This window comes from Oncorhynchus clarkii, chromosome 3 (genome assembly GCF_045791955.1).
Source record: "Oncorhynchus clarkii lewisi isolate Uvic-CL-2024 chromosome 3, UVic_Ocla_1.0, whole genome shotgun sequence".
Lineage (NCBI taxonomy): Eukaryota > Metazoa > Chordata > Actinopteri > Salmoniformes > Salmonidae > Oncorhynchus > Oncorhynchus clarkii.
This window is the reverse complement of record NC_092149.1, coordinates 55,617,432-55,637,058: the sequence shown is the minus strand read 5'-3', so window position 1 is coordinate 55,637,058 and position 19,627 is coordinate 55,617,432. Positions and strand designations below refer to the sequence as shown.

Below are 19,627 nucleotides of genomic sequence, written 5' to 3'. Positions count from 1 at the left end.
AGCCGTCCAATAGCCATTTAGAGTTGATGCGGAACAAATGTGCATTTAAATCCCATTTTCGTATCCTGTTCACCACATCCTCATTATACAGGATGTCATTGGAGTTATACAACCGTTTATGTTGTAGCATCAAGGACAATCGTCTTCTAGTACTTTCTCTTTGCACTAACCTTCATAAAGCTTTCTAAGTGTTCATAAAGCTTAGAAATTAAGCCCTCGTGTTGTCTATAGTCAGATCACCTTTTGTGTGGACACCATACGAAAAGTGTTGTTTTCTCTCATCCTTTCTCCAAAACAGGATGTACTGATGGAGCTGTTGGAGGAGTGTGCTGATGGCTTGTGGAAGGCTGAGCGCTATGAGCTCATCTCAGACGTCTACAAGCTCATCATCCCCATCTATGAGAAGCGTAGGGACTTTGAGGTACAGCAGCAGACCTGCACCCTCTGTTGCTTCCACTCTCAAGGTCACGGGGCTCAACAGTGAAGGATAAAGGCCCAGACATTGATTCAAATATGCTGGTTCTTATCGGTGTGTTTCTCAATTCCACAGAAACTGGCTCACCTGTACGACACGCTCCATCGTGCCTACAGCAAAGTGACAGAGGTCATGCACACGGGCAAGAGGCTGCTGGGCACATATTTCAGAGTGGCTTTCTTTGGTCAGGTGAGCTAGCGATTGAAATCTGACGGTAGGCTGTTGTATCACAGAACAAATTGTTTCACTTTACTATTGCTTTGCTCTTTCAAATACAGTATGCAGGTATTTATATTTTGAACTAATTATATTTTCAATGTATTGCTTAAGATTAATTCAAATTCAAGGCGCAAATGGCGAAATAAATGAATAAGTGCCCTTTATCCCCCCCCAAAAAAGAATCTTGATTTGAGCATGGGAGCTGCTGGAAGCGTTTTGATTGATAAAAGCATGACCACGTCACGTGGCCTTTTTATTATCTATTCTAATACTTTTTTTCCCCCTGCTTCTTATCCTCTTTAAAGGCAGCGGTAAGTTCTGCAGTAGGATCTGCTCCTGAACAGCCAAAATCTGTGTGTGGTGTGCTGTTGCTGTAATCCATGCCATTTTTTTCTCAGCCAAAGTGTGCTGCTCTTAGCTCTTAGGAGTTACATTAACTCACTAACCTTCCGCCAACTTTTTTTGGTGTTTGGTTGTTGCAACAGCATTGCATGTTGCTGATTTCAATGGAGTAATAGACTGTCTTCTTAGCTTCCATTTTCCAATGTTATTTTCTAAGTCTTCTTACACCTGGTTCTTCCTCATCTTTCACTGTGTTAACTCTTGTGTTTTGCAGTTGTTGCTTTTGACAGTTTGCTTTGTTGGCGTTGGTAACCTTCATAGCACCATGTTCCTTGGTGTTACTTACTGTATGTGGTGTTATAGTGTGAACACTTACATGCTATAGTTGTAGTCTGGGTAGTGTTGGAATAACTATGATTTTTTGTTTTGTTTTCTGTTGCTCTACCTACCACTCCGTAGCAGTACCAGTTTACTGACTCTGAGGCTGAGGTAAATGAATGAGAAAGCGAATTACGTGGTTGGCACTCTGAATTAGAGCTTAAGGCTTGTGATGTGCCCCTGTTAGTGCAGTCAGTGGTATTAACCGCCGCCTAGCTTATCCATCTCGACCCTCTACTACTACTCTGGCTTAGTGTTGCCCTGACAACAAGCATATTATTCAAGGTTCAATGGGAATATTCCATTTTTCGTCTCTGTATCCATTCATCCAGGTGATAGCTACTTCCCCATTCAGCTACAGTGCTGAGGGATTTTTGTATTATTGTTTTTTGGGTATAAATACTGTGCACCCTTTGGAGTGAAATCCAAACCCCTGCGTCGGTCCTTTTATTTGTCCAGTAGCACTGATCCTAGATTAGTTTTGTTGTTTGTTTCTGTGCTCTGACTGTGACACAGATCCAGGGATTTGTATTTTGGGAATATTTCTTGCTCTTAGGGTCGGGATATGAAATTGTTGCTGTCACTCATCCCATTTCCACAGACAATTAGTCAACACGGCGTAGTGCCTTACTCATTTGTCTGTTATACTCTTGTTTTTAAGTCTTCATACTGCTTTTGACGTCGTTGTCACATGAACACCTTGACATTTGGGTTTTCGTTGGTTTCCTTTTCTCTAGTACTGTAACCATAGTGTGTGTTTTTGGCTTCCTCCTAGGGATTCTTTGAGGATGAAGATGGTAAAGAGTACATCTACAAAGAACCCAAATTCACCCCACTGTCAGAGATATCTCAGAGGCTACTCAAGCTCTACTCTGACAAGTTTGGCCCAGAGAATGTTAAGATCATTCAGGACTCTGGGAGGGTAAGTGTCAAATCTTTACTCTTGGTATTTGACCCTCGAGTTGTGATTGGTCATTCCTCTTATTGGTCATTTATGTTATGTGTCCTGATCGGTCTTTTGTGTTATGTGTCCTGTCCAGATCAACCCTAAAGATCTCGACTCGAAGTATGCCTACATCCAGGTGACCCATGTCACCCCGTTCCTGGAAGAGAAGGAGCTGGTGGACAGGAAGACCGACTTTGAGAAGAGCCACAACATCCGGCGCTTTGTCTTCGAGATGCCCTTCACCGTGTCGGGGAAGAAGCAGGGTGGGGTGGAGGAGCAGTGCAAACGCAGGACCATCCTGACCAGTAGGTGTTCCACTTCATCTAGACCGTTAAAGCCAATGAAGGGACACTGAGGTCGACATCTTATTCCAAATGTATGTTCGTGGATGTGCAGATTTGTAAAAGATTTTCCTATTGCTTACACAGTGAGACAAACCTATAGAGGACTCTCACGGAAAATAATGTGACGCAAATATCAGACGCATTCCTTATCGCTCAAACATGATCCGTGCATAACTGCTTAGAACACTCCCTGCGTGTAGCTGGGAAAGGGGAGGTTATCCAGGTAATCTACAGATATGTGTAGTCCATGGGATCATGCTGTGGAGCAGACAACGGTAATAAAACACATCGGTCAACACAGTTCCAGTCACAGAGGATTATTGATGTTAAATATGTCGTAGTATCTTTAGTATTTACTTTGACAAGCACCTTATACCCATAGAAACCTTTGCTAGCATCCGGCATGTACCTGTGTCTCTACCTGGCATAATATTGCTGTAGGAAGGGTCCTGTGCAATAATGGAAATATCTGATTAGGTTCTGAGTATGTCAGCTCTTTGTTAATAATATTTCTTCATCTTAATTGGTTGTGTTTTTATTGTTGTACAGTGTAAAACACTCCAATGTACAAACTTCATCTTGTATCTTCATTATCTGATAAGGCTGCCTTGCCTCAAAGGTCTTTAGTGAGTGAATGGGCAAGTCTCACGCCATCAAACCGCTTAGGACACATATCTGTCTGAACCCCTAATAAACATATGTGTAGGTGAGGATGTTTTACGCACCTAATAGGTTGAGCAACCATGTTCACATCCATTTTCTCTCTCTCTCTCATAGCAACACACTGTTTCCCCTATGTGAAGAAGCGTATTGCGGTGATGTACCAGCATCACACAGACCTGAACCCTATAGAGGTGGCTATAGACGAGATGAGCAAGAAGGTGGCCGAGCTGAGACAGCTGGTTTCCACCAGTGATGTGGACATGATCCGCCTGCAGCTCAAACTACAGGGCAGCATCAGTGTCCAGGTGCAGGCCTATGCCCTGATAAACCACAATTCCTGTCCTCACTAACCACATCCCCTGTCCTCACAGAGCACAGAAACACAACTTCTTAATTTTTTACCCAGTCACCTATTCTATATGGCAAAGACATCCCTCAACTTTTCAATCTGAAATAAATGTTCTTCTTCTCACCTTTTAGGTAAATGCTGGTCCCCTCGCATATGCCAGAGCTTTCCTGGATGATGCCAGCACCAAGAAGTATCCTGACAACAAGGTCAAACAACTTAAAGAAGTCTTTAGGTGAGTTCTTACAGAATACACATTCCCATGCCGCACAACATATCTATCCACTAAGTAATTACACAAGACCATGAATTACAAACACTATGTATTTTGTATGACACTGGCCTTTTGTGGAGCAGGCAGTTTGTGGAGGCGTGTGGCCATGGCTTGGGCATCAACGAGCGGCTGATCAAAGAGGACCAGCAGGAGTACCATGACGAGATGAAGGCCAACTACAGAGACCTGGCCAGAGAGCTGTCCGCCATCATGCACGAGCCAGTAAGGAGGATCTACCTGCTAGCATAACAAACATTGGGACTCAATATTGTTTGTGCATCAGTCGTTTTTAATGATTTGTACATTTTGGAAGAATCTGTTGTATTTGTTCTGATTGCGATGCTGGTGAAACAGTTTAGTTTGAGGATTGTTATGAATGTAACCGTTATTATAAGGCATTGGAATTTCAGAGTCTAATATTTGATCTTTGATATCCCCCTTTTCCCTCTGTTTTTCCTTTGTGCTGACATGAGCAGATTGGATGGTAAAACATCTTTGGCACGGACTTCATTATGTGTGATTAATTCTAATGAAATTGTCTGAAATAGACCATTTATCATTTAGCATCACCTTGAACTCTCTCTCCCTCGCTCCCTTTTCCTGCCTTCCAGATCAGTCCAGTGGAGGATGGCATGAAGAGCGTTCTTCCAGACTCGCTGCACATCTTCAATGCCATCAGCGGTACCCCCAGCGGTGCCACCATCGCGGGCATGCCCAACTCCTCCTCTGTGGTGTGATATCCACTGGGATTGGCTCACTCCTGACCTCAACGCTCCGCATGCACGCGCCAACCAGTGTGCCAGTGCTGCCATGAGCCCCCATTCCTGCTTCACTGCTCTCCTACTAATGTTCTTTTAACCTTCACTCACCCCTCCTTTGGCTTGTCCTGTGGGCCAGGACCATGTCGTTTTCTGTTTTCACTATCGTATACAGTACAGCCACTCTGTGGAGGATGGGACCAGGGACATTGATCCATGAGGACGACTGAACTGAAGGAGTTCCACATGAACAGAGGGGGGTGGGGTTGTCTATCTGTGGAGCAGACATACAGAATGAGGGGGGGACTGGTGTATCCTCCACCCTGCGTGTGAGTCTGACTGGGGTTCCTGTCTGTGTAGGGCTGGGGTTCCATGATATATACTGTATATGACATCACTGGTAGTGTTTCCTGTGGAGACGTTCCTGTAGGGATCCTTAAAGCAACACAAATGTGCATGTGATGTCACTAGCTCCCCATCAGCCTCCTGTCGTCTCATTTTCATCTTTTTGTTTTGATCATTTGTCTTCTGCTCTGAACTCTTCAAGTGATATTGTGTGTACATTATTCCACTTTGGTAAATCTCATATTGATGTCTTGGCGAACTATATTTGCTGCATACATTGGCATTCATCTCTCTGTACATGAAGACTCGTTATGTTTTTACAAAGCTGCAACTTAATGGAAAAAGAGCCTCCTATGAAAACATTAGTGTTCAACCTTAATCACTGAAATGTCTTAGAATGGGATTTTTTTATTATTATTATTTTTTACAGCCATTGCATATAAGTATATTCCAAACTGTTAATTGTTGTATATAAAAAAGGAGTGCAATATTTGTATTTTGCAAGGTGTCTTGCTGTGTTGGGTTCAATACACTGTAAAGATGTTTGTCCTTCTTGCCAAAGCAATGAGGTGTGGATCCAGAGACGAGGCCTACTGTGGTAGTTTATATGAAGCTTTGACCATTTTAGTGTTCATTCAAATGTTAATGAAATCATTTTTATATTTGGGAAGCATTGGGTTTTTTATTTTTATTTAACAGAAAGTCACTGTTCTGCTGTATACAGAAATGTTCCCTAATGCTTTTCTTTTAAATAAAATTCCCTTATTTCTCTGCACTTCTACTTGATTTCCTTATGAACCTTTCTCACAACAACATCGATGGAAGTAGTCTAGTAGTTTATTGACTGTAACGTTGTTTTGTATGATAGGGTATTATCTAATTATTAGCTAATTCGAAGTATTGACTCACTCTCACCTTCCTGCCTCTGGTGTTCTCGCACAAGATAAAACCATAAAACAGCACTCTGGGATACCATTCCAGGGTCGTGCCTCCTAGTCTTAGAGGCAGGAATCACTGTGTTAGCCTGGAAGGGATCACCTAAGGATACTAAACATTACAGGACGAAGAGCAGTCTCTATACACTGCCATAATGACAGGTCAGGCAACAAAATGCTATTAAAATTGCATCTGTTAAATGCTATTATGGATCTATGCTATTCAGATATCTGGCATTTTCTGATAGGCTTATGTTATTGGTGAAACAAAATGCATCTATTTAATTGTTACATCAGTACCCTGCTTAGATATCTAATATTTTATATATTTAACCTAATGGTTTTATTTCTCACACACAAAAAGATGAAGAGGATGTTAAGAAGAGCAAGTCAAAGGTAAGACTTCTAGCACTGTACATTGTCTGGATTCATTTATTTTACAAGTGATGCTCTGAAACATAAATACTTCAGAGATTAAGTTAACTAGCACCAATTGATAGAACACTATGCAACGCAATTCAAGCTTACATGTTCAGCTACACTACATGACCGAAAGTATTTGGACACCTGCTTGTCGAACATTCATTCCAAAATCATGAGCATTAATATGGAGTTGGTGCCCTTGCTGTTGGGAAGGCTTTCGACTAGATGTTGGCATTTTGCTGCTGGGACTTGCTATCCATTCAGCCACGAGCATTAGTGAGGTCCGACACTGGTGTTGGGCGATTAGGCGATGTTCGCAGTCGACGTTCCAATTCATCCCAAAGGTGGGGTTGAGGGCAGGGCTCTGTGCAGGCCAGTCAAGTTCTTCCACACCGATTGACAAATTATTTCTGGATAGTCTTTACTTTGTGCATGGTGGCATTGTTATGCTGAAACAGGAAAGGGCCTTCCCCAAACTGTTGCCAAAAAGTTGAAAGCACAGAATCGCCTAGAATGGAAATGCCAACTGACATTTACTCATGAGGTGCTGAACTGTTGCAGCCTCTGCAACCACCGTGATTATTGTTATTATTATTTGACCCTGATGGTCATCTATGAACTTTTGAACATCTTGGCCATGTACTGTTATAATCTCAACCCAGCACAGTCAGAAGAGGACTGGCCACCCCTCAGAGCCTGGTTCCTCTCTAGGTTCCTGCCTTTCTAGGGAGTTTTTCCAAGCCACTGTGCTACTACATCTGCATTGCTTGCTGTTCGGGATTTTAAGTTGGGTTTCTGTATAGCACTTTATGACATCGGCTAATGGAAAAAGGGCTTTATAAATAAATGTGATTGATTGATAGCATTAAGATTTCCCTTCACAGGATCTAAGAGGCCTAGCCCGAACCATGAAAAACAGCCGCAGACCATTATTCCTCATCCACCAAACTTTACAGTTGGCACTATGCATTTGGGCAGGTAGCTTTCTCCTGGAATCCGCCAAACCAAGATTTGTCTGTCAGACTGCAAGATGGTGAAGCATGATTCATCATTCCAGAGAATACGTGTCAACTGCTACAGTGTCCAATGGCAGCGAGCTTTACACCACTTCAGCCCACGTTTGGCGTTGCACATGGGGATCTTAGGCTTGTGTGCTGCTGTTCGGCCATGGAAACCTTTTTCATGAAGCTCCCGACGAACAGTTCTTGTGCTGATGTTAATTCCAGAAACAGTTTGGAACTCGTTAGTGAGTGTTGCAACCGATGACCGACTATTTAAACGCTACGTGCTTCAGCACTCGGTGGTTCCGTTCTGTGAGCTTGTGTGTCCTACCACTTCGCAGCTGAGCCATTGTTGCTCCAAAACGTTTCCACTTCACAATAACAGGATTTACAGTTGACTGGGGGCAGTTCTAGCAGGGCAGAAATTTGACAAACTGACTTGTTGGAAAGGTGCCACGTTGAAAGTCACTGAGCTCTTCAGTAAGGCCATTCTACTGCCAATGTTTGTCTATTGAGATTGCATGGCTGTGTGCTCGATTTTATACACCTATCAGCAATGGGTGTGGCTGAAATAGCCGAATCCACTAATTTGAAGGGGTGTCCATATACTTTTGTTTGTATAGTGTATGTGTATTTCATTCAATATCATAGCTGTAAGGGAATCCTTATTTTTTAACTGCACTCTGCAATTTTAAAGTAAATAGGCTTTTATTCAGATATAGTATAGATGAAGTTATAAAGATACCAGAGTAATATGGCCCTTATTTTGTGTCTGTATGAACAGGAGGTATGTGGCTATCCCCTAAGCATATTCTTCATTGTTGTAAATGAGTTCTGCGAGAGATTCTCCTACTATGGCATGCGAGGTAAGAATATGACACAGTATCTACTACATGGGAGTAATCAACAGTTCTAACCCAGTGAGCAAAACTAGTTGAACATATCTAATTTCAACGAGTTTTGTACACTGGGAATAACTACAGTGGCTTTGTGTAGTGCCCATCCTGAGGAGCTTCCCCTTCTCTCTCTCCTGTCCACAGCTGTGCTGGTGCTGTACTTCAGGTACTTCCTTCGGTTTGATGATGACCTGGCCACCTCCATCTACCACACCTTCGTGGCTCTGTGCTACCTGACTCCCATCCTGGGAGCCATTGTAGCAGACTCCTGGTTGGGCAAGTTTAAGTAAGTGACTGTTCGGAGTCTAGAACTAGGGTGTATTACAGAACAGGAATTTGTTCTTGCACTTTTAGCTAACACCTTGATTTCCCCTTCCTGTAGGACTATCATCTACTTGTCCATTGTCTATGCAATTGGCCAGGTTGTGATGGCAGTCAGCGCCATTCATGACATCACGGACACAGACAGAGATGGCACGCCAGACAACTTGACCTTGCATATGTGAGTCGTCCTCATTTAAAGTCAAGTTCATAGATTCGCTTCCGAAAAACACAAGTCACATACGAAGGCTTGCCGGAGTATGTCCTGACTCCACGGACTTTGTGAGGTGCTACTGAATCCATGGCCTAACAATGTTGCTCTGCCTCCACTCTCAGTGTGCTGTCCATGGTGGGCCTGCTCCTCATTGCGCTGGGTACAGGTGGTATCAAACCATGTGTTGCTGCTTTTGGAGGAGACCAGTTTCAAGACCACCAGGTTAGCAGAATAACTCCGTATTCGGGGGAATAACACCACCACTGTGTCTGTCTGTATCTTTGTCAGTAGGCAGAGATTTCTTCACTACAGCTGCCAAGTCATTTTAATACCCACGAACACTGATGTTAACTTTGGAATGAAGAACATGTAGGAGAGCCTTTGCTCCTTTGATAAGTGTAATGTACATGTATCTCCTATGAGTGGCACATAATATACAGTACCAGTCAAAAGCTTGGACACCCACTGATTCATTTTGACTAGTTTCTACATTGTAGAATAATAGTGAAGACATCAACACTATGAAATAACACATATGGAATCATGTAGTAACAAAATAACTGTGAAACAAATCAAAATATATTTTAGATTCTTCAAAGTAGCCACCCTTTGTCTTGATGACAGCTTTGCATACTTGGCATTCTCTCAACCAGCTTCATGAGGTAGTCACCTGGAATGCATTTCAATTAACAGGTGTGCCTTGTTAAACGTTCATTTGTGGAATTTCTTTCCTTCAGTATTGTTGGGACAAGGTAGGGGTGGTATACAGAAGATAGCCCTATTTGGTAAAAGACCAAGTCCATATTATGGCAAGAACAGCTCAAATAAGCAAAGAGAAACGACATTCCATCATTGCTTTAAGACATGAAGGCAGTCAATCTGGAACATTTCAAGAACTTTGAAAGTTTCTTTAATTAAATGCAGTCGCAAACACCATCAAGCGCTATGATGAAACTGGCTCTCATGAGGACCACAACAGGAAAGGAAGACCCAGAGTTACATCTTCTGCAGAGGAGGAGTTCGTTAGAGTTATCAGCCTCAGAAATCGGCAGTTAACTGCACCTCAGATTGCAGCCCAAATAAATACTTCACGGAGTTCAGGTAACAGACACACCTCAACATCAACTGTTCAGAGGAGACTGCGTGAATCAGCCCTTCATGGTCTTTGTATGACACAGAGTTGGTGAACGGGTGATCTCCGCATGTGTGGTTCCAACCATGAAGCTTGGAGGAAGTGGTGTGGGGGTGCTTTGCTGGTGACACTGTCTGTGATTTATTTAGAATTCAAGGCACACATAACCAGCATAGCTAACACAGCATTCTGCAGCGAAACGCCATCCCATCTGGTTTGCTCATTTGTTTTTCAACAGGACAATGGCACGACACACCTCCAGGCTGTGTAAGGGCTATTTGACCAAGAAGGAGAGTGAAGGAGTGCTGCATCAGATGACCTCCACAGTCACCCGACCTCAACCCAATTGAGATGGTTTGGGATGAGTTGGACCGCTGAGTTAAGGAAAAGCAGCCAACAAGTGCTCTGCATATGTGGGAACTCCTTCAAGACTGTTGTAAAATCATTCCAGGTGAAGCTGGTTGAGAGAATGCCAACAGTGTGCAAAGGTGTCATCAAGGCAAAGGGTGGCTACTTTGAATAATGTCCAAAAACAAATCAAAATATATTTTATATAACACTTTTTTGGTTACTACATGATTCCAGATGTGTTATTTCATAGTTTTTATGTCTTCACTATTATTCTACAATGTAAAAATAAACAAAAACCCTTGAATGAGTGGGTGTGTCCAAACTTTTGACTGGTACAGTACAAACTTTACACACGATACAAATCTAGTCCTTTTTATTTTTGCAGGCAAAACAGAGGAGCACTTTCTTCTCGGTTTTCTACCTGTGTATCAATGGTGGGAGTCTCCTGTCTACTATCATTACACCAATCCTCAGAGGTAGGGGAAATGTCCAAGCCAGGCCAGGCTATGTATAATAACTCCCTCAATGTTGTCTGAAGATATTACCACAAATCTGCATAAATAACTATTTAATACACAACACAACTGCAGCTAGTGTATGGATGAGTGATGTCTGTGCTGTGTCCCTGTGTTTAGGCCAGGAGTGTGGCATCCACAGCCAGCAGAAGTGTTACCCTCTGGCCTTCGGCGTCCCTGCTGCGCTCATGGTGGTCGCCCTTGGTTAGTGTCTCTACCATCTTCTTTATTCTACCTACAGATGTAGGATCTTAATTTGACCTATATTGTCAAAGCAAGTTAAATCCTGCAGCAACAGGATTTGAATGTTCAGTCTGTAATTTTTCTTGATCAGTGGTCATACTATTAGCTGGGCAAAAGTAGACTGCAGGAAAAGTTCAATACTGTTAATATAACCATGTGTTAGTGTGGGTTTTCAGTGAATTTATGTAAATCACGAAGCTCGTCTGCATTTCCTGCGGTGAAAGACATTTCTCACCAACAAAAGTGATCAAATTAAGATCCTACCTTGTCCCATGGTTTTGCTGTAATATTTATTCTGATAAAGAGTATAAAAAATTTAGTTTTGACGGTGCTGTTTTGCTGTTTGTCCCTACAGTTGTGTTCATAATTGGAAGTGGTATGTACCATAAGACTGAACCGCAGGGAAACATAATGCTGGATGTGTGTAAATGTATTGGGGTAAGTCATAACATTATCTAGTACCAGCATTCAGCATAATTGCATCAACTTTCACAACAATGTGTAAAATGACTGGTGGAATCTTCCCTGCAGCCACTCTGGTGTTTCTGAAAGGATCATTTCTGTGTCTGCTCATCTTTACAGTTTGCAATAAAGAACCGCTTCAGGCACAGGAGTAGCTCCTACCCGAAGAGAACGCACTGGATGGACTGGGCCGAAGAGAAACACGAGGTAGGTTATCTACACTGCAAACTATACAGTACTATCTAAATGGCATGTTCGGTCTCAAATATATGAATAACACCTCATATTGTCTTTCTCTCTTTTTGTGCTTGTAGAAACTCCTCATTGCTCAGATAAAGATGGTGCTGAAGGTCCTATTTCTGTACATTCCCCTTCCAATGTTTTGGACCCTATTTGACCAAAAGGTATCCGAGATACGTTGGTAGATAATCTAGTTTGTCCTGCAATATGTGATGTAACTTGTAATATCCATATGGTATAATCAAGTAAAACGTTCTGCTCCCTCACAGGGCTCTAGGTGGACTCTTCAGGCCACCACTATGGATGGGAACTTTGTACGTTTTCAAAAACATCCCACTGTAAAAAGTCAACTAAAGCTACAATTTGCAAGTTGTTCATGTTCGTAATGACCTTGCTCTCTTTCCAGGGATCACTCATTCTGCAGCCTGATCAAATGCAGGTAAGTTAGAGGTACTTTATGGTTCCTGGTTGTTTTCATCCATGGCTAAATGCACTTCTTACCATAGAAACCATCTTTTTGACAGACTGTCAACCCTATCCTGATCCTGACTCTGGTACCGATCATGGACAGTGTGGTGTACCCATTGATAAAGAAATGTGGCCTGAACTTCACGTAAGTTCTACTTAAAGAAAATGATAAAACAAATGCCTGTACAGTATCTACAAAACAGTGAAGAGGCAGGTGTAAGCATGCTTAGGAATCTAACCATGAACCTTTCCTCAACAGTCCTTTGAGGAGAATGACAGTGGGGATGTTTTTGGCAGCCATGGCCTTTGTTGCCGCAGCTTTGGTACAGATCCAGATTGATGTAAGTGTGTACAATACATACATTGTGTGGCAGTTTGTTTCTGGTTTAGTAAAGTATTATTTGATGCTATCATGGCCTTGTATGGCTAGGAATAGATGTAGCATTGTTGAAAGCAGAAACAGTCTAGAACCCGGGCTACAGGAAATCTATATTATGACGAAGTCAAAATTGAGAGTATCCCATTTTGACCCTCTTACTGGCAATACTTTCACTGTCTATAGAATTGGAATGCATAACAAAGAGATTATATTATTTGCTAAATCCTTACTTGTACCCAGAGCCATATACTAACATATATATATCTACAGTTGAAGTCAGAAGTTTACATACACATATTTTGGAGTCATTAAAACTCGTTTTTCAACCACTCCACAAATGTCTTGTTAACAAACTATAGTTTTGGCAAGTCGGTTAGGACATCTACTTTGTGTATGACACAAGTAATTTTTCCAACAATTGTTTACAGACAGATTATTTCACTTATAATTCACTGTATCACAATTCCAGTGGGTCATAAGTTTACATACACTAAGTTGACTGTGCCTTTAAACAGCTTGAAAAATTCCAGAAAATGTCATGGCTTTAGAAGCTTCTGATATGCTAATTGACATCATTTAAGTCAATTTGAGGTGTACCTGTGGATGTACTTCAAGGCCTACCTTCAAACTCAGTGCCTCTTTGCTTGGCTTCATGGGAAAATCAAAAGAAATCAGCCAAGACCTCAGAAAAAAAATTGTAGACCTCCACAAGTCTGGTTCATCCTTGGGAGCAATTTCCAAATGCCTGAAGGTACCATGTTCATCTGTACAAACAATAGTATGCAAGTATAAACACCATGTGACCACGCAGCCGTCATATCGCTCAGGAAGGAGAGACATTCTGTCTTCTAGAGATGAATGTACTTTGGTGCAAAAAGTGCAAATCAATCCCAGAACAACAGCAAAGGACCTTGTGAAGATGTTGGAGGAAAAAGGTACAAAAGTATCTACAGTGCCTTGCGAAAATATTCGGCCCCCTTGAACTTTGCGACCTTTTGCCACATTTCAGGCTTCAAACATAAAGATATAAAACTGTATTTTTTTGTGAAGAATCAACAACAAGTGGGACACAATCATGAAGTGGAACGACATTTATTGGATATTTCAAACTTTTTTAACAAATCAAAAACTGAAAAATTGGGAGTGCAAAATTATTCAGCCCCCTTAAGTTAATACTTTGTAGCGCCACCTTTTGCTGCGATTACAGCTGTAAGTCGCTTGGGGTATGTCTCTATCAGTTTTGCACATCGAGAGACTGACATTTTTTCCCATTCCTCCTTGCAAAACAGCTCGAGCTCAGTGAGGTTGGATGGAGAGCATTTGTGAACAGCAGTTTTCAGTTCTTTCCACAGATTCTCGATTGGATTCAGGTCTGGACTTTGACTTGGCCATTCTAACACTTGGATATGTTTATTTTTGAACCATTCCATTGTAGATTTTGCTTTATGTTTTGGATCATTGTCTTGTTGGAAGACAAATCTCCGTCCCAGTCTCATGTATTTTGTAGACTCCATCAGGTTTTCTTCCAGAATGGTCCTGTATTTGGCTCCATCCATCTTCCCATAAATTTTAACCATCTTCCCTGTCCCTGCTGAAGAAAAGCAGGTCCAAACTATGATGCTGCCACCACCATGTTTGACAGTGGGGATGATGTGTTCAGTGTGATGAGCTGTGTTGCTTTTACGCCAAATATAACGTTTTGCATTGTTGCCAAAAAGTTCAATTTTGGTTTCATCTAACCAGAGCACCTTCTTCCACATGTTTGGTGTGTCTCCCAGGTGGCTTGTGGCAAACTTTAAACGACACTATTTATGGATATCTTTAAGAAATGGCTTTCTTCTTGCCACTCTTCCATAAAGGCCAGATTTGTGCAATATACGTCTGATTGTTGTCCTATGGACAGAGTCTCCCACCTCAGCTGTAGATCTCTGCAGTTCATCCAGAGTGATCATGGGCCTCTTGGCTGCATCTCTGATCAGTCTTCTCCTTGTATGAGCTGAAAGTTTAGAGGGACGGCCAGGTCTTGGTAGATTTGCAGTGGTCTGATACTCCTTCCATTTCAATATTATCGCTTGCACAGTGCTCCTTGGGATGTTTAAAGCTTGGGAAATCTTTTTGTATCCAAATCCGGCTTTAAATTTCTTCACAACAGTATCTCGGACCTGCCTGGTGTGTTCCTTGTTCTTCATGATGCTCTCTGCGCTTTTGACGGACCTCTGAGACTATCACAGTGCAGGTGCATTTATACGGAGACTTGATTACACACAGGTGGATTGTATTTATCATCATTAGTCATTTAGGTCAACATTGGATCATTCAGAGATCCTCACTGAACTTCTGGAGAGTTTGCTGCACTGAAAGTAAAGGGGCTGAATAAATTTGCACGCCCAATTTTTCAGTTTTTGATTTGTTAAAAAAGTTTGAAATATCCAATAAATGTCGTTCCACTTCATGATTGTGTCCCACTTGTTGTTGATTCTTCACAAAAAAAATACAGTTTTATATTTTTATGTTTGAAGCCTGAAATGTGGCAAAAGGTCGCAAAGTTCAAGGGGGCCGAATACTTTCGCAAGGCACTGTATATCCACAGTAAAACGAGTCCTATATCGACATAACCTGAAAGGCCGCTCAGCAAGGAAGAAGCCACTACTCCAAAACCGCCATAAAAAAGCCAGACTACGGTTTGCAACTGCACATGGGGACAAAGATCGTACTTTTTGGAGAAATGTACTCTGGTCTGATGAAACAAAAATAGAACTGTTTGGCCATAATGACCATCGTTATGTTTGGAGGAAAAAGGGGGAGGCTTGCAAGCCGAAGAACACCATCCCAACTGTGAAGTACGAGAGTGGCAGCATCATATTGTGGAGGTGCTTTGCTGCAGGAGGGACTGGTGCACTTCACAAAATAGATGGCATCATGAGGTAGGGAAATGATGTGGATATACTGAAGCAACATCTCAAGACATCAGTCAGGAAGTGAAAGCTTGGTCGCAAATGGGTCTTCCAAATGGACAATGACCCCAAGCATACTTCCAAAGTTGTGGCAAAATGGCTTAAGGACAATAAAGTCAAGGTACTGGAGTGGCCATCACAAAACCCTGACCTCAATCCTATAGAAAAGTTGTGGGCAGAACTGAAAAAGCTTGTGCGTGCAAGGAGGCCTACAAACCTGACTCAGTTACATCACCTCTGTCAGGAGGAATGGGCCAAAATTCACCCAACTGATTGTGGGAAGCTTGTGGAAGGCTACCTGAAACGTTTGACCCAAGTTAAACAATTAAAGGCCATGCTACCAAATACTAATTGAGTGCATGTAAGCGTCTGACCCACTGGGAATGTGATGAAAGCTGAAATAAATAATTATCTCTACTATTATTCTGACATTTCACATTCTTAAAATAAAGTGGTGATCCTAACTGAGCGAAGACAGGGAATTTTTACTAGGATGAAATGTCAGGATTTGTGAAAAACGTATTGAAAAACGAGTTTAAATGTATTTGGCCAAGGTGTATGTAAACTTCCGACTTCAACTGTATATATAAATATATGACTCTGCTTGTATCTATTTCAGAAAACCTTGCCAACCTTCCCATCATCCTCCCAGAGCCAATTAAAATTACTCAACATGGGCAGTATCCCCCTGACAGTTACCTTACCCAATAACGATCCATTCGTCATTGAAGCTGCTACGGTAAACCATCTTGAGGAGGTTCTCTTAGGCATTCATATCACAAAACCTGACTGTATTGGCAGAAATCTTACACAGATGTTGATGTCTACTAGAATAATATCTTTTACATGTTTTATTTAACATTTATTTGATCAGGGAGTCATACTGAGAGAAAGGCCTCTTTTACAGATGAGCCCTGAATTACAGAATTTACAGAAAATACACACATCAAAATAGAAATACAAAATGCAAGCAGAAAGAAAAAAACAAAGCCATTCATCAAGTAATGGTTTAAGTAGAATGGTGAAGTTATGATCAGCCAAAACATTACATTAAGACATTTATCATTTGTAGTAACTTTTCTAATTGAACCAAGTGCTTCACTGTAACTGTCAAGTGTTTATACCTTGTTGTGGAACTGACTCCACTCATATATTTTACAGGCTAGTGCAAATTACCTTACATTTGAGGAAGAAAGCATCCAAGTTTCATTTCAGAGTCCTGCAATATCTAGGACTATTTCCTTAGCAAAGAACAAGCGGCAAACACTTCTAATTCCCTCAAACCTCAGTGCCCCAATGTGGGAGGTGGTAAGTACATACCTACTATTGCACCCTTATAAAAGTACAATATTAACATCATGATCATTAAGTCAATATACATTTTCTCTGATCCTCTGTTGCAGACTGATGATGTGATGGCAAAGCCAGAGCAAGGGGCCAATGCAATCAGGTACATTTGGATGCATATCCCAATGTTGTTTGCCGAGATGACCGAAATGAACATACATTTCCAGATAATCTATAGCCATTCATGGTTAACTTGGATGTGTTTTTTTTATGCTCTTTCTCAACTCTATGTGTATTCATTTCCAGATTTGTTAATGGTATGGCTGGAGCGGTGAATGTGTCAACCTTTGGAAGCATTGACTACTCCTCTGCTTCCAACTACTCTCTCATATCAAATGGAAAGTAAGGAATGAATTATTGATTATACTTGCAAATATGCAGTATAATCAAGAGGATGACATAAAGAATATGCAGCTAAATCCTTAAAATGTGTATTTAGCTGATTTTGCTTACGTTATAAGACTCACAAACACAGATTCCCAAAGCATCTCTTCTTACTCATTTCCAGAGCCACCTTCACCATAACCAGTGGTGCGAACACATGTGAATACTCCAGAGAATTTGGATTTGGGAGTTCTTACACTCTGCTTATCCCCAGTCATTTTGTATGGGGCCCGACTGTAAGTTTCACTCCTTCTACGTGTCACTTAATAATACAGTGATATATCCCATAATCAGCTTCAGTAAATTACAGTTTTGATTGTCTCTTTTATATAGTGCTCGGAATCCATTTCTGGGGTTGAGGATATCCAGCCCAACTCCTTCCATATGGGTTGGCAGATCCCACAGTACTTCCTCATTACCTGTGGAGAGGTGGTGTTCTCTGTTACTGGCCTGGAGTTCTCTTATTCACAGGTGAAGCACACACACCCTTATTAGTCGACATTTAGTCATATGTTAGACCTGAACTTGAATAATTCTGATCTGCCCAACAACAGGGGAAAGTATAAAGTAATCTCTTGAATTTTCAGTTGTAAAATAATGGGTGGCTGTACAATTCACAGCATAATTTACCAAGCGATATATCTTTCTTCAAAGGCACCGAGCAACATGAAGGCAGTGCTACAAGCAGGCTGGCTGTTCACTGTAGCTATTGGCAACTTTATTGTCCTTATTGTGGCTGAGATTGCACAGATCGAAGAACAGGTACAGTGCCACTACACTACACTCTCCTGATAACTCTCTCATTCTATGTATTCTGAGGACACACTCATAGCCCTCTTGCGGCACGTTGTTTGCGTATTGGGAAAGCCAGCCCTGACTCTATGGGTGAAAGAGTTGAAGTCTTCAGTGCCCATGAATCATACCTCAAAGGCCAGATCTGATGATGTAAATATGTGACGTGTCAAATCTTTGTGTTTTTTCCTCCTGCAGTGGGCAGAGTTTGTCCTCTTCGCCTCCCTCCTAGTGGCAGTGTGTGTCATCTTCTCCATCATGGCCTATTTCTATACCTACATGGACCCTGCAGAGATCGAAGCTCAGTTCAGGGACAAAGATGGTACGGAGGAATCAGACAAAGAGGAGCTTCAAATGCAGACGAAAGATTTCGTAGACCATCACAATGAAGATGATGAAGCCAAACAATCAAAAATGTAAATTTGCATAAGTGTGTGTGTGTGTGTGTGTGTGTGTGTGTGTGTGTGTGTGTGTGTGTGTGTGTGTGTGTGTGTGTGTGTGTGTGTGTGTGTGTGTGTGTGTGTTGCATGTGTGTGTGTTGCGTGTGTGTTGCGTGAGCGTGTGTGTGAGCGTGCGAGCGAGAGAAAGAGACTGAGTGAAAGAGAGAAGGGGCAAGAGAAAGAAAGAACATGAATACCAATTGTATTATATTATAGTTTTGATATGCACAAAATAACTGCTCCAAGTATGGTGCAGAGAGGGAAAAGGACATTTTTACTACATTTAAATACACTTAAATTCCAGACTTGTTTTAAGCTTTCGGCTGTGAGAGAAAACAACAAAACATTACAAATGGAACAATCTGTTTTAAAAAAAGACTGTAAAACATCCCAATGTCCATCGATCAGGATTAATTTTGCATGATTATACTGTATAGGTTGCATTGTTATTAATATAGAAGTTGGTGTGTATTAATAAAAAGCAAGATTTTCTAAACATTTAATTATATAACTGGAAAACAAATCTGTCATTGCTTAAATAAACATGAAAAAGACACATTTTTATCGTGGCTCTCATTTAGGCTCACTTATATTCATCTGTGGCTTGGGCATAATACAATTTATAGTCCATGTGATTTGCCTTAGACTATAACATATATTTTTTAAAGAGGACTGGGTTTTCACAGGCCAATCATTTATGATTAAGCTACTTTTTGGGACATAATGAGACAATATGTGTCAGATAACATACATTAGGCCAACTCATATTCTGCTCTTCTTAAATGCATTTGATTCATATCATAATGTTTCTTTAGACATTACTGAAATACAGTTGAAGTCGGAAGTTTACATACACTTAGATTGGAGTCATTAAAACTCGTTTTTTAACCACTCCACAAATGTCTTGTTAACAAACTATAGTTTTGGCAAGTCGGTTAGGACATCTACTTTGTGCATGACACAAGTAATTTTTCCAACAATTGTTTACAGATTATTTCACTTATAATTCACTGTATCACAGTTCCAGTGGGTCAGAAGTT

At 41.3% G+C, this 19,627-nt stretch overlaps 2 protein-coding genes across 8 annotated transcripts in view; both read left to right on the top strand.

The window, feature by feature from the left end:
• The window catches only part of LOC139398972 (dedicator of cytokinesis protein 9-like), a 123,537-nt gene extending 117,671 nt beyond the window's left edge, over positions 1-5,866 (top strand). For 6 of the 7 annotated variants that reach the window (XM_071144626.1, XM_071144636.1, XM_071144655.1 and 3 more), the window contains 8 exons: positions 299-421; positions 551-664; positions 2,190-2,336; positions 2,455-2,665; positions 3,482-3,672; positions 3,848-3,948; positions 4,071-4,209; positions 4,599-5,865. In XM_071144626.1, the coding sequence (XP_071000727.1) occupies positions 299-421; positions 551-664; positions 2,190-2,336; positions 2,455-2,665; positions 3,482-3,672; positions 3,848-3,948; positions 4,071-4,209; positions 4,599-4,724 (1,152 nt within the window). In that variant the 3' untranslated portion in view covers positions 4,725-5,865. Of the gene's footprint in view, positions 1-298; positions 422-550; positions 665-2,189; positions 2,337-2,454; positions 2,666-3,481; positions 3,673-3,847; positions 3,949-4,070; positions 4,210-4,598 lie in introns of all 7 variants that reach the window. The other variant, XM_071144648.1, reaches the window with a different exon arrangement.
• Positions 5,867-6,395: 529 nt separating this feature from the next.
• Positions 6,396-19,139, top strand: LOC139399027 (solute carrier family 15 member 1a). The gene is made up of 22 exons (XM_071144666.1): positions 6,396-6,421; positions 8,234-8,315; positions 8,490-8,631; positions 8,728-8,847; positions 9,003-9,102; positions 10,749-10,839; positions 10,999-11,082; positions 11,477-11,559; positions 11,704-11,790; positions 11,898-11,987; positions 12,093-12,137; positions 12,230-12,262; positions 12,348-12,436; positions 12,551-12,632; positions 16,244-16,363; positions 16,786-16,932; positions 17,028-17,074; positions 17,218-17,313; positions 17,480-17,591; positions 17,689-17,826; positions 18,010-18,117; positions 18,346-19,139. Exons 2-22 carry the CDS (start codon positions 8,309-8,311, stop codon positions 18,565-18,567), a joined length of 2,043 nt encoding a protein of 680 aa, XP_071000767.1. The 5' UTR covers positions 6,396-6,421; positions 8,234-8,308; the 3' UTR covers positions 18,568-19,139.
• The last annotated feature ends 488 nt before the right edge of the window (positions 19,140-19,627 follow it).